This window comes from Dermacentor variabilis, chromosome 6 (assembly GCF_050947875.1).
Source record: "Dermacentor variabilis isolate Ectoservices chromosome 6, ASM5094787v1, whole genome shotgun sequence".
NCBI lineage: Eukaryota > Metazoa > Arthropoda > Arachnida > Ixodida > Ixodidae > Dermacentor > Dermacentor variabilis.
The window spans coordinates 58,562,228-58,575,677 of NC_134573.1; the positions used below are offsets into that span (position 1 = coordinate 58,562,228).

Below are 13,450 nucleotides of genomic sequence, written 5' to 3' on the forward strand. Positions count from 1 at the left end.
GAGACAACTCAGGTCACTCCATTTCAACTGGTCTATAGCCGCACATTAACAACCACACTGGATGCTATGCTGCCAGTAGATGATGACAACAACCACCTGTGCGACGTCGATGACTTCCTACGAGCTGAAGAAGCCTGGCAGTTGGCACGGTTCTGCATACGCCGGCAACAATGAAGGGACGCAAGCTACTACAACTTGCACCGCAGAGAAGCTCAGTACCACCCATGCACTAAAGTGTGGGTATCGACACCAGTGCAACGTCGGGGACTATGCGAAAAGCTTCTTCGCTGATACTTTGGACCTTACGAAAGCTATTCGCAGAGTAGGTGACCTTAATTACGAAGTCATCCCTCATGAACAAGAGCGATCAAAGCGACACAACCATGCGGAGGTCGTACACATAGTTCGCATGACGCCTTACTTCGACAGGCAATGAAAACATATCTATGGATCAATTTGTTTCACACGCATCGGGACAATGCTTTTTCAGAGGGGGACTAATGCTGCAGTGAGCTCTCCACATGCCAGTTACAAGCACTCTTGTAAAGTACCCTTCCAAGCGCCTCATCGCTAAAGCCCCTAGGCATTACTTATAGCTTTGCCGTTAGGAGAGCACCAGCAACGCCTCGTGCATGGCGATACAGCGCGTGTCTCCCATGCACGCGCACACAGCAGCGCCCGAGTCTCCCGCTCAATGAGAAGTCACGGCGTGGCTCCTGGCCTTCGGGGCGCGTGAAAAGTGTGTTCGGCATGTAGATGCAGTTGACTGTTGAATAGGCTCATGTTAACTCTTATTGTAAATTGTGTGAATGCTTAGTATTGAGTTTCCAGGCACAAGATCGCCCACAAAGTTTGCTTAGTGTGCTTCATTGAGGAGTGCTACAATATATCTGGAACAGATATGCAAGCAGACACCGTGCCTCGACATGTACGATCGGTCCCATACCATCTGAGCATGTGTATACTCGCGGACAACTTTTTGTGGCAATGAAGGGAAAGTTACGGGCGCATGGGTGCTGCACATGCATTACCGCGCCAAGTAGTTTGGCAGCATTTGACAGTGCTTTGGTTGCTCGGAACAGACATTGAATTGACGCAGCTTCACGTGCGACGGTTTCACGTTTCCTCAGATGCGGAAGGGAAAAGCCCCAAAATAAGTAAATCTTTACACTCAGTGGTGTTTTCTGTCTTATTTAACTGTTGCTGATAAGGTGTTTACGTTCTCTCTTCCCCAGCCTAAGCTAATGTGAACTAAAACGCAGGACACTATTCATAAGCGCTCTCACTTGTGCGCGCTTTGCCTCCCTAGCTTTCCAAACTTCATTGCCACAGAAAGTTTTCGCCGAGTATATGTGCGTCGGTGCAAGCTTCCATATGCCAACAAGCCTACGTTTGGTATGGCCTCAAGGAAGACACAGGAACAGGAAAGGTGCTTGAATGTTTTCTTGTAACGGAATTCCTCTGGGTTTTTTCTTTTCTACTTTTCTTCCTAGTGTGCTGGCATTCCCCTATGTGATACTATCATACACCAACTCTCCCAGCAAGTCACTGTTAGGAAATTAAGTGAAAGCACAGGTACAGAGCTTCTGCGCATGTCTTACCGCACCATGTTTTCCGGCAGCATTTGACAATGCTTCTGGTTTCATGGAACAGATACTGAACCAGTGTAGCTTCCACATGTAATGGTTTGGCATTTGCCCAAACACAGAAGAAAAAAGCAGAACAATGAGACAAACTTGACATCTGGCGATCTGTATGGTCCTATTTTGCTATTGTACATAATAACCCGGTGCCCTTCCACGCTGAGAAGGATGACGACCAGCGAAGCTGTGTGTGTGGGCTCCCTAATGGCAAACTGCACCTCCGCCGTGAGTCGGCCCAGTATTGCACTATCTTTGGGATTGCTCACATATGGGGAGTGTTTAACCCCTGATTTTTTTTCTACATGCGGACACGATAGCATGGAAAGTAGCCCTTAACAGCTTCGCTGTAAGACGTTATGTATTCTACAATAACAATTAAATTCAGGGGTCTTAGGGTGTCTGGCAACTTCCTTCTTCAAAATTCCCTGACTTTTCCAGGTTTTTCACGACTACCATAATAGCTACATGGCTAAAAAAACATCAAGAGACAGCAAGTGTATTTTCAGCACAAGTTTTCTCACAACCCTCCAAAAAATGGCGGAATCCAGAAGGAACAAAACTTGCGCGCTTACACTGGCAGCAGGAGAAATTTAAGTATAAGACTTTCGTTAATACTCTTGAGGTTAATTAATTTTTTCATTAATTTCATCCTAACCAAAGGTCCTGGCCAGTGCCATTTATGGCCATACATTTCTACGGCCCAAACTTTTATCATTACGGTCTTTAAATTAGCCTTTGACGGCTAATCCCAACTTGGTTGGTGAGCATGCAAGCACCTAACTCCAACAGTGACCCCAGTTCTGACTCCCAGTGGCAGCATCTGTCTTGATGACACACTTAGGGTACAGTGAACTAGTCAAAGACACATGATCTCCCATAGAAAATGTCTATTTTCTCACAAAGAATTTTGTGGCACAAAGACCACAAAAAGCTAGCTTTCCGTCTCTAAATTGTGACACTTGTTTGAGTGAAAAGTGCTTAAAATAACGCGACCATCTTCACATGCAATATCATGCAGCAGATGGCGCTTAGCGAGATTAAATGAAACCTTACAGGGCGTCCAAAATTTCAACCACCGTTATGGTCAGGTTCTAAGATGTGCATAGTCATGCTGTGATAAAATCTGAATATTAGTGCAGCAAATGTAAAGAAAGACCACTCACCAAGTAAAGATATCAATTGAAGAATGTCAGAAACCAGTGACCACAGCTCTGACAGCTAAGAACTTGCTTGTCAATCCCAAATGACATATTCCTTATTGTTTAATATCAGTGTGAAAGGTGTTGACAGTGTCTGTGTATACTCCGTTTCATACATCAGGTGCAACGCTGTGGAAGCTAGAGATACTTCTTGCAGTGGCTCCATTCACACTTAGAAATAGCTCAGTGTTTTCTGACCCGATTTTCATTAAAATTTTCTTTATATAAGCTGTTTTGAATGAAGAAAAGAAATTATTTACTCTTGGAAATAAACAAACCGTGTACTCATACAGCTGATAACACGTTTTAAATCAATTTGCGTTTCACCGTTTCTTTTCGTTAGCCGTAGCGGCAGCCTCACGTGCATGCTCGCGCAAGCAAGCGCCTCCTGGTGCACAACGAAGCATAGACGGGAACACGCGGAGTGATAAATTTTGGTGACCGAACTTCTTGCGTAGCTTCCACAGAGTTGCACCTGATGTATGAAATGGGGTATAGAAGATGCGATGGCGATCATAAGACTAGTAAGGCGGTTCGGCGCAGAAAAGACGATATCCCCACCCTCCCTTCTGATACTCTTCAAATTATGCAGAAGCAATATGAATGCCATATAACTGATACTTTTCTTTTGCCTCTGGCACAATTCGAAGAAAATTGGCAGAAGGGCAAGCATGGATGTCGTCTTTTCTGTGCCGAATCACCTCGCTAGTCTATGCAGTCAGGTTAACAATGGAGCCAGTACAGCCCAAGGCTGCACTAAGCAACTCTGTCAGCTGTTTGTCAGTTGCAGTGAAAATGTAGCATACACCATCCCAGAGTCTTGTCAAAAAGTGTACACAGGAAAAACAAGCCATTGTCTCAACCTGCAGCGTAAGGACAAGGTAAACAACACAGACCATGCTCTTTCAGCGCATTTAGCCTTCCACTCTAGGGACTGCGGCTGCATGAAAGAGTTTGAAAAAACTATCATTGTGAGCAGGAATCATGATAAAACTGCATGCCAAATCTTAGAAGCAGAAGAAATCATAGAGCTACAAGACACCTGTATCAGCAGCCCTTCCCTAGTGCTTTTGGATAGAGAAGCTCAACTTCAGCGTGGTTATAATTAAATCGAATAAATCTCACCACGTGCTGTAATAAATGATGATGGTCCAGAGATGTAATCGCATACCTTTGTGTTTTCGATGCTGTTCCGTCTTTGCTCTAGGGGTGTACGAATAGGGATTTTTGAGACTGAATCAAATACGAATCGAACTGTGCCAGAATCGAATAGAATGGAATATCGAATACTTTTCAAATAGTTTGTGAAAAAAATTGAAGAGCCATTCCACCGCGTGAAGGTGATTGAACAGCGACGCTACTATGGTGGTATAAATGAGGTTCGTGTAGAGTTTTGTCAGTGTAACTATACATACAATTATGTATATGTCATTTATGTGAAATACAAAGGAATATCAGGCACGCACTACATCCCACACTACGTCATACATACACAGAGCTACCGCCGAAGGGCTTTTACGATGTCGCTTTAAAGACGCAGGTGTTCTCGACGAAGCGCTGTTTAGACACAGGCGGGCGTTAAATGGATCCTCGACGTGAGCGATGATACGTGTTGACAGGGGCACAGACCAAAGGAGTGCACGAAACAAAACACGTTTGTTCTTAATTTGGTATTGCGCATACTTCCTAGTTAACCAGATGAGTGAAACATGGAAGAACTAGAGTTTTATTCTAGCAGACAAACATGGAGCTGTCTGTGTCCCTTCCGTAGAAGCCCATGTATTGACAGCAGACAAAAATTCCACAATATTTTGAACTTCACTGTGAACTAGTAATTATGAAAAGTAAATGAAACTTGGCATAATGTTAGAGTTGTCTCAGCAGCTAACTGCCATATTAATTTGTTTCGGGATAGCTTCGATAAAACAAAAGTTTCAGCCGTTTTCTGTAACCATACTCCCTCCGTAGATGCCCATGTATTGATAGCAGACAAAAATTCTGTAACGTTTACAACTTCACTGAGAACTAACTAATTATGACAAGTAAATGAAACTTGGCATAATGATAGAGTCGTCTTAGTGGCCAATTTCAGTACGATTTTTTCCAAGACACCTAAATTAGAGTGAGAGCTACAGAGCATTCGTAAGAAAGCTGGCTTTGCCGCAAGGCACTTTCTGTTGCCAGAATTTTTCCAGAGAGAATCCATAGACAGCTTTGCTGTAATAATAAATAGCCATTAACACAAATAATATAAAACGATGTCCACATCCCACAGTGTTCTTAAAGTTAGCAAGTTTTGTCATTACATATTTCATTATGAAGCATTGTGTATTAAAAAACACAAATGGGGGGAGCATTAGGAGCAAACAAGCCGTTTCTTTGCATGCACTGGCCTTTTCAGACAGTGCAAATGATCTGTGTGCAGGCTGTAAAGTATGACTACGTTTGTGACCTAGCCTGCTCCACTGTGCAGTTTCTCATGATGTATGTCTATACCATGCCCGCAGGGGTGAAAATTTACTGTACTTTTGCACCAATTTAATTTATTTGGGCACAGCTGACGCTTCCAAATATTCGTAAGGTATTCAAAAGGTACCTTTATTCACGAATAGTGACTATTCGGTCCAAAGACCGAATCGAATAGTACACTATGCGATTCATTATACGGAAGCTTTGAATATGTACACACCCCCACTTTGCTGACTATACCGATATTCTGTACCTATATGTGCATCAGTTCTTCAACAGTAAAGCTCAGTTGTTAGTTCAGCGCTCGTGTTGCCTGTTTTACATTTCTCGCGTCCTCTTCTTTCCTGCATTGCAGCCTTAGTATGTCGAAGCCACTAGCCTATTAAATCTAACTGCTCTGCAACAAACTAACGCCTTGGATTCATCAGTGTCTACCCTACAGGCAAGGTTGATCCCTGCCACTGTCAATAACCTTCACCACAACAGACAAAATGATTCACGTATTGCAAGCTCTGCGCATAAACAAGTATATGTAGTGCGCTGAAAGATTACACTGCCTTGCAAGTGCATGTAGGGTTAGCTAAGCATGTGCTCCCGTCGAGCCAAAAGCCACTGCTGCACGTAATTTATGAATCAATTACCTCAATGCGGTGACCAACCACAATGTGCAGGAAAGCTGACTTTCACTGCTGCAAAGAACCTCATAATTGTGTGGGGAACCTGCCTGCATGAATTTGGAACTTGGGCAGTTTAATCAGTCATTTCCCATGACTTTTATCACTAAAAATGAAGAATTCCCTCACAATACGCCGGTCATTTCCAGGTCTTCAGGAATTGCCCGACTTTCCCAGGTTTCTCAGGTTTCTAGACACCCTGGGCCTTGCATGCCAGAATCACAAAGTACGCCATAGGATGGGGCCTACAAATGAATTTTGACCACTTGGGGTTCTTTAACGTATACCCAATGCATGATACATGGAAATTTTCTTCATTTTGCCCCATCGAAATGTGGCCGCTGCAGCCAGGATCATGGTCATGGCCAGGTCATGGGATCCCATAAGGTCATGGGATCCCATAAGGTCATGGGATCCCATGACCTTACGCTTAGCGTTTACATACTCTCTTCTGGGGATTACACTAATGCAAATGAGCATGTGGGCATGTTTTTTGAGAAGTGCGCTTACTCTTGAACACTTTGCCCCCGTAGCTTTTCCTTCGTAGCTGCTGAACAACATCTTTGAGTACAAGTTCAAACACCTCACTGCAAACAATATTTGTTATAAGCGCGCATGCTGATATTGGTTAAGTAAAATTTGAGAAATTTGTATTTACTTTGCTATATCTGATAATCTGTTATGTGCCTATGCATTGAGGTTCGAGTCATGCAGTAGGAGAAAGGCAGATGAATCCGAGGCAGAGAGTTCTAAAGGACAGCTGAAAGACTTGCTAATATATTGTGGTAGAAAATTCACAGAATGAAAACCACCATACTTATATTTTTTAGGTCAACTACATGGTCTAGGATTTAAAATGGTTGTTCAGCACTTTTGGAAGAATTGCAGAAACACAGAATAAGAGGAATGTGACACGAAGGCTCAAGCCGATTCAGATGACTGTGGGTGGCACATTTATATGCCATTCTGCTAGCATGGCTTTAAACCGCACAGACAGCACCGCCGTTATGATGTGCCGAGTAGATTGCGGATATCACCGCTAAGGAAACAAGTGCCCTGCACTCTGCAACCCAACAAATTTGACCTGGGTGCAACCAAATAAATTATGCAGGACTGCTCTTTAATACTGAAGTTGCCTAGCTGTGCTGCCTGATGTGGTATGCTAGAAGAACAGATATAATCATGCAGATGATTTAGTGCTGCAGAAGGCAGAAACACCATAGCATGCATATTAAGCTAATCATTTTTTTCAGTGCTGCATTAATCACTGGATTCACCGATTTCACCCTAGAGGCAAAAAAAAAGAAAAAAGAATAAAGAACAGGAAAGAAAGAAAAGAAAAATACGGTAGATCCCATGCCCTGTGGGAATCAATGTTATGTGAAGCAGTGTGCGGGGAGCCTACCAAGTTAATGAAACAACCTTGAGAGCACTAAGAGTAGGCAGCTGTTTCATGACGTACATGACACGCATGTCATGAGCTATCATTTATGTTTGTCATACACTTTTGTCATACTATGCCAATTTCGGTACATACCAAGTTATTGAAATGACCATGAGAGCACTAAGATGTAGATGGCTGGCTGGCTAGTTTAGTACAGTACAGTATTAGACTCGTAAAGAACTATAGCCTGCAACAACCTAGCTATCATTTACGTTAGTCATATACTCTTGTCATGCTATGCCAATTTTGGTAGATACCAAGTTATCAAAATGACCATGAGAGCCCCAAGACGTAGGCGGCTGGCTGGCTGGCTGGCTGGCTGGCTAGCCAGTCAGCTTTTCATGTGTTCATGCTCCAAATATAGACGCGTCTTGTTAAGAGGCTCTACGGTCATGCTCTGGGTGAATAACTTTTGGGGACGTCGCTTTCAACACGCATTTACTGCGTAAGCCTGCGGGCAGGATGCCCACGTCGCTTCAATGGGGTGCTGCACTAGAAGCTACGTCATGCAAATGGGATGGCCTTGCTGGAATGATCAACCAAGAGAATGGCCATGGCATGTTCAACTCTATGCTAACTATCCTATCCAACTCTATACTAACTAAACAGACATTGCTGCCAACCTGTGGACATTAAAATGTTTTAAATCTGCAAAGTGACAAGGAAGGGTCAAAGGAGAGGGATAGAACCCATTTTTTAAAAGTTTGCCCTCAGCGAACCATTTGTGGGATGCAATTTACTAAACTGATCATTTACTTTTAGATGCAGTGCACAAAGTAAGCGGTAAAGTATTCAGTAAACTAGGAATAGCCGAGAGTGACAAGCAACGCACTGTTTTTCAAATGCAGCAATTTTTTCAGTGACTCTGCCGTTGCCGATTTCGCCTGCTTCGGGAACTTGTCCGAATGAACTTGTTCAAACCAAGCAGCCCTCTCTTACACTGTGTCTTGCACTGCCAGAGAAGAGCGGTGCTGGTATCATCCCAATCGCTTTGTTATGTTCATTCTTCTTCGTCGCAATCTTGTACCACTCCATCCTTCAACACCTTAAAAAGTTCTCACGAACAGGGTCTTTTTTTCATAACACTTCATACGACAATTATAAGATATTATGATCGGAATTTACTATTAAAAGTTTGGTCATATTGCAGTTACATAGCATGCAAAAGGAGATCCCACAGTCAAAGAGTGCATCGGGGCCTCCCGTACAAGAACAAGTAAGATAACAACTCAAAACAACAATCGCACACTACAAGGTAGCACAGAGACAAAAAGGAAAGAATGTTAACTCAACAAATGACAGAATTTGTAAATTTCACACGAAAAGTTTGGGGGCATTGACAAGAACAAAAAAAAAAAAGGATGATCGAAGGCTAACCTGAGTATGGAGTCCGAGGTCGACGCAGGCCTGCTTCTTGATCATGTCGTAGCGGTCCTTACGGTTGTTGGGCAGCACCACGATGGCCAGCTGGAGGTTCCCGCCGCTCCCGACCTCGTGCAGGGCGCGCACGTAGTTGCCCGCTCGGTCGTCGTCCAGCTGCAGCATCTGCGGCTGACCCAAGCCCAGCCCCATCGGCGGGCTCACGCTCAGCAGGGTGCGCACGAACTCGGTGGTGTTGGTCTCCTCCCGCCGGGGGCACACCACCAGCCATGACTCGATGTTGACCGCCACGTGCAGGCGCTGGTCACGCGTCTCACGCGAGAAATCGGCCGTCTGCGAGTTGTAGCCGTGACTGCGGTCGCCCTGCCTCACACGCTCGACTGGCAGCACGCGGCCCTTAACGGTGACCAGCGCGTCGTCGAACTTGAGGCCCCACTCGTCCATCTCCCGGCGGATCGCGTCGTCGCCGTTGATGCGGCCAATGAACTCGAGCAGGTTGCGGATGCGCTTTGATGGCTCGACACGTGTGTGCTGGGCCAAGTCACGCATCACGGACACGTTGGCCCGCATCTGTGAAGGGGAGGAGAGATAATGGTGAGCGAGAAGTACTTCATTGCTTCACTGGGCAGTATAGTCATGAGGTAAGTGATATGGTAGGCAGAGCTTAGCAGTCAGCTTCCGTAAATTTGGCCTTGATGGGGTTGTCGAAATTGTTTTAATTATCCGGCAGGTCCAATTAAAAAAGGTGAAAAAAAAAGAAATGCCAAAACACACCATTGATTCATTTGGTAGTATTTGCCCGATACGAACATGCCCTGAATCAAATCTGCACACACTTCTTGTGTGCAAATACGAAACCAACATAGAAAAAAATTCAAGTAGAAATATAACACGCAGTTGATGGTTTAGCAAAAAAAAAAAAAAAGAAGAATGGCAAGGGTTCATATGTTGCACCATGGCAGCCGGTTTTCTAATTATTCACTTTTTTATTTTTTTTAAATATTGCTTTTCTGCAATACACTTGTGTTAGGCAGCAATGCATACAAACACTGCGAAGGCGGTTATAGTTCCATGTCCGACTGCACTACGCAGGCAGCTTGGGCCCAATTTTCTAAAACCAAAAAAGAGAAGCAAAACAAGAACAACAGGCATGTTAGAATAAGGTAAGTACCACAATCACACATGGCCAGCTGCACTTATTCCTTCAAAAACTTAGTACAGCAGGCCGAAAATAAGCATTTTCAATGGGAGACAACGCGTCTTCAGACACTTTAACCGTCCCAAAGCTCCTCCGAGAACAGCGCTGCGGCAAAGAAGTCACTATCGGGGTCAACAAAAAGGTCAAGTTCGAATTATATGGTAAAGGCCAATTTTACGAACGAAATAGCGGAAGTTTGGGCCCACAGAAATGCATGCCCGCTGCCTGGGACCTTGAGTCAGGATCTAATTAACTGAAAAATTGAATTAACGGAGTCAATTTATCAGAAGCCTACTGTACCTGATCACCTCGTGATCAGTCTGTATGTGATCGAAGGTAAAACTTTCTTTTGTTATTAAGGTGTTGAAGTTACTAAGTTGGTCCTTGCACCATGTATTCTTAGCTCTCTAAAATCTCTTGAACTGTTTAATAACAAGGGATATTATACTATTCTCAACTTTCACTTGAAGAGCTTGACAGTGTTACACAAACAGAAAAGCAGCTCTGCAATGCAGATAAAATCCGTACAGTGTTATGTATATATATATATATATATGTGTGTCAGTAGTGTAATGGCCAGTCACGAGATGGCGCCATGTATCCGTTGGTGCGCCATCGCCGTTTTACCTTTTCAAAGCGACTCTTGTTTCCTCCCTCTCGTTTTTTATTTTTTTGCTCTGTGCTATTAAACAAAATGGCAGCTTGACAGTTGTGTATCCTTTCGCTGGCTTCGTGCCAGATCCACTTAATCCGCGACCCCAAAAGATCTGGTCACACTGCGTACTCAACAAAACCAACAGACTATGGGCCCAGGACAATGCATCGACCACTTTTTGGAAGAAATGAGACGGATTGCCTTGGTTGAGTGATGAAAAAGTGCATCCATGTTGAAGCAGAAAACGTCAAGCTACACCGTTTTCACTACATCGGGTCGATGTCTTGAGATGTTTAGACAGGCGTGAGTATCGCGAAACTGTCAGGAAGAAGTGACTGACAAGCAGTGCGTGCCCGTGAAGAAAAGTGACAAGTGTGAATTTTTTTCGTAAGAAAGATGGACCGTCACGCGACACCGGCGTTGAAGCAGGCTATATGATGGATGTATACGAAAGACGCTTAGACACGTCCGACGTGAGTATGGCAAAACTATCAGAAGAAGCTACGAACAAAATCTTTTCACGTGCACTAATTGAGAAACAGCTCCCAAAAAGAAGTGCGTTGTCCCTCTTGCGTTTGAGGTTCAGCGAACAAGTCGGCAATAGACGAGTTTAGACTGCCGAAGTTGTCATCAGATAACTATCACACATGGTCGATAAGGGTAAGAGCAGCTCTCGTACAGAAGGGATGCTGGAAAGCGATCGACCCTGGATTCTCGAACAGAGAAATGAACAAGCAAGAAAAGCAGACCGACAACAAGGCCCTGACCTTTCTGTTCCTTATCGTCGAGGGCAGCTACCTGCATGAAATTGGGACTTGCAGAACTGCGAAAGAAGCCTCGAATACGCTGCAGGAAATGCGCTCAAAGTTTGGACTCTTGCATATACTCCAGCTGATGCGCGACTTTTTCAACGTAAAAATGTAGAGAGACCAGTGAATGCAAGATTACCTAGGAAGATTGATGGTGCTGCATAAGAAGTTATCAAATGCAGGCTATGCATTTACAGACAGAGAGGTTGCATTAGTGGTGCTAATGGGACTTTCTGACACATACGAACCACTCCTTCTGAATTTGGAGCAAGACGAACAAACCCTCACGACCAAAGCAGTGAAGACAAGGCTGCTGATCGAAGAAAAGAGAAAGCTGCGTATTGACGAAGATCGGTTAAGCGAAGAAGAGAGTCAGACAAGGGCCCTGATCATTAAAGCTCGATAAAGGACTGAGAGCAAGCAAACCAATGAGAAGGTGCATCATCAACTCACTGGCGAGAAGTTTCACCAGTGCACATCAAGTATGCAAAAGAAGAAGGTGCGATACGTTGCTTGGGGCAAAATTAGTGATATAGCCAGACATTGTAACCAGTTTCAAGTTTCAAGACAAAGGGGATGACCAGAAGAAGGGAAACTCATCACAGGGGAAGATTGCAGCACAGATGGCTTTATGTGCTAAAATGTGATAACACCGCTTTCTCATGTGCGGCATCTTGATAGCGGTGCTGCAGATCACATGACATCGCACAAGGCGAAGGTCGCTGACTTCAAGCCGTGCGAGCCAGGAGTAGAAACTGCAAACAAAGAATCCATGAGCATCATGGGGAAAGGAAGAGTTCAGATTCAACTATCTCAAGAGTGCGGTGGGTCATTCATCATGCTAGAAGATGTCCTTTATGCTGCCGGCTTGAATGGCAACCTAATATCAGTCGGAAGAATTGAATAGCGAGGTTTGCACGTGATGTTCGCCGGGGGCAAAGCCGAAGTTACAAAGGACACCGGTGAGCTGATCCTCACTGCAACTCGAGAAGGAAGACTGTACTCTGTCAAAGAAGAAATAATGTCGACGAAGATGGCAAAGACAAAAGACACAGTTTTTTGGCACAGGCGAATAGACCACCTTCACCAGGATGCGGTTCGAGGCCTCTGTGGAGCTAGTGAAGACCCTGTGAAGGACAAATGTGACACGTCTGGGAAAGCTAAGGCGAAGCAGTTTCCCAAAGGGTGAGGCAACACGGGCTAAGATTCCACTGGAGCTGGTGCATTCAGATGTGATTGGAAAGATCACGCCAACGACCAAAGGGGGCTCCAGTTACTTTGTGACCTTCACAGACGACTACTCAAGATATACTGTGATGTACCACATGAAGGCCAAGAGGGAAGTGGTTCAGAAGTTTGACAAGTACAGACGCATGGCGGAAAATCTGCACAACACGAAGGTGAAGTCCTTGCGTAGTGACAATGGAGGAGAGTACACAAACAAAGAGTTCAACGAGTACCTGGCCAAGCATGGCATAAGGCACCAGCTGACCATTCCTGGCACGCCTGAGCAGAATGGATACGCAGAGAGAATGAACCAAACATTGCTTCACATGACGAGGTGCCTTCTCATCGAATCAGGTGTCACCAAAAGGCTCTTGACTAATGCCGTTGTAACTGCAAGTCGCATCAGAAACAAGTGCCCACCGAAGGCAGTTGGAGGAGTCACCAGGGAGACAGGGAGAGAAGTGAAACTGGACCATCTAAGGGTGTTTGGGTGCCGAGCATGGAGTGTGCTATACAGAAGTTGCAAGGGGAGCAATTTGGGCCCGAAAGTAGAAGAGTGCATACTGGTCGGCTACGCAGAAGGAGTGAAGGAGTACAAGCTGTGTAACTAGAAGGAAGATCGCTTCTTTGTAAGTCGGGACGTTACCTTTGAAGAAGAGTCCTTCCCATGCAAGCTTACCCAAGTTGCAAGTAGCAAGCCTGAAGCACATATCGACACTTATTGCACAATAATGTTACAGGTGGAAGACAGC

The 13,450-nt window shown here is 44.7% G+C and overlaps 1 protein-coding gene across 1 annotated transcript in view; it reads right to left on the reverse strand.

The window, feature by feature from the left end:
• LOC142584802 (piwi-like protein 1) overlaps positions 1–13,450 on the reverse strand; it is an 81,099-nt gene that overhangs the window by 23,713 nt on the left and 43,936 nt on the right. The window contains exon 5 of the mRNA XM_075695077.1: positions 8,807–9,379. Coding sequence (XP_075551192.1) covers positions 8,807–9,379 — 573 coding nt within the window. The remainder of the gene's footprint in view (positions 1–8,806; positions 9,380–13,450) is intronic.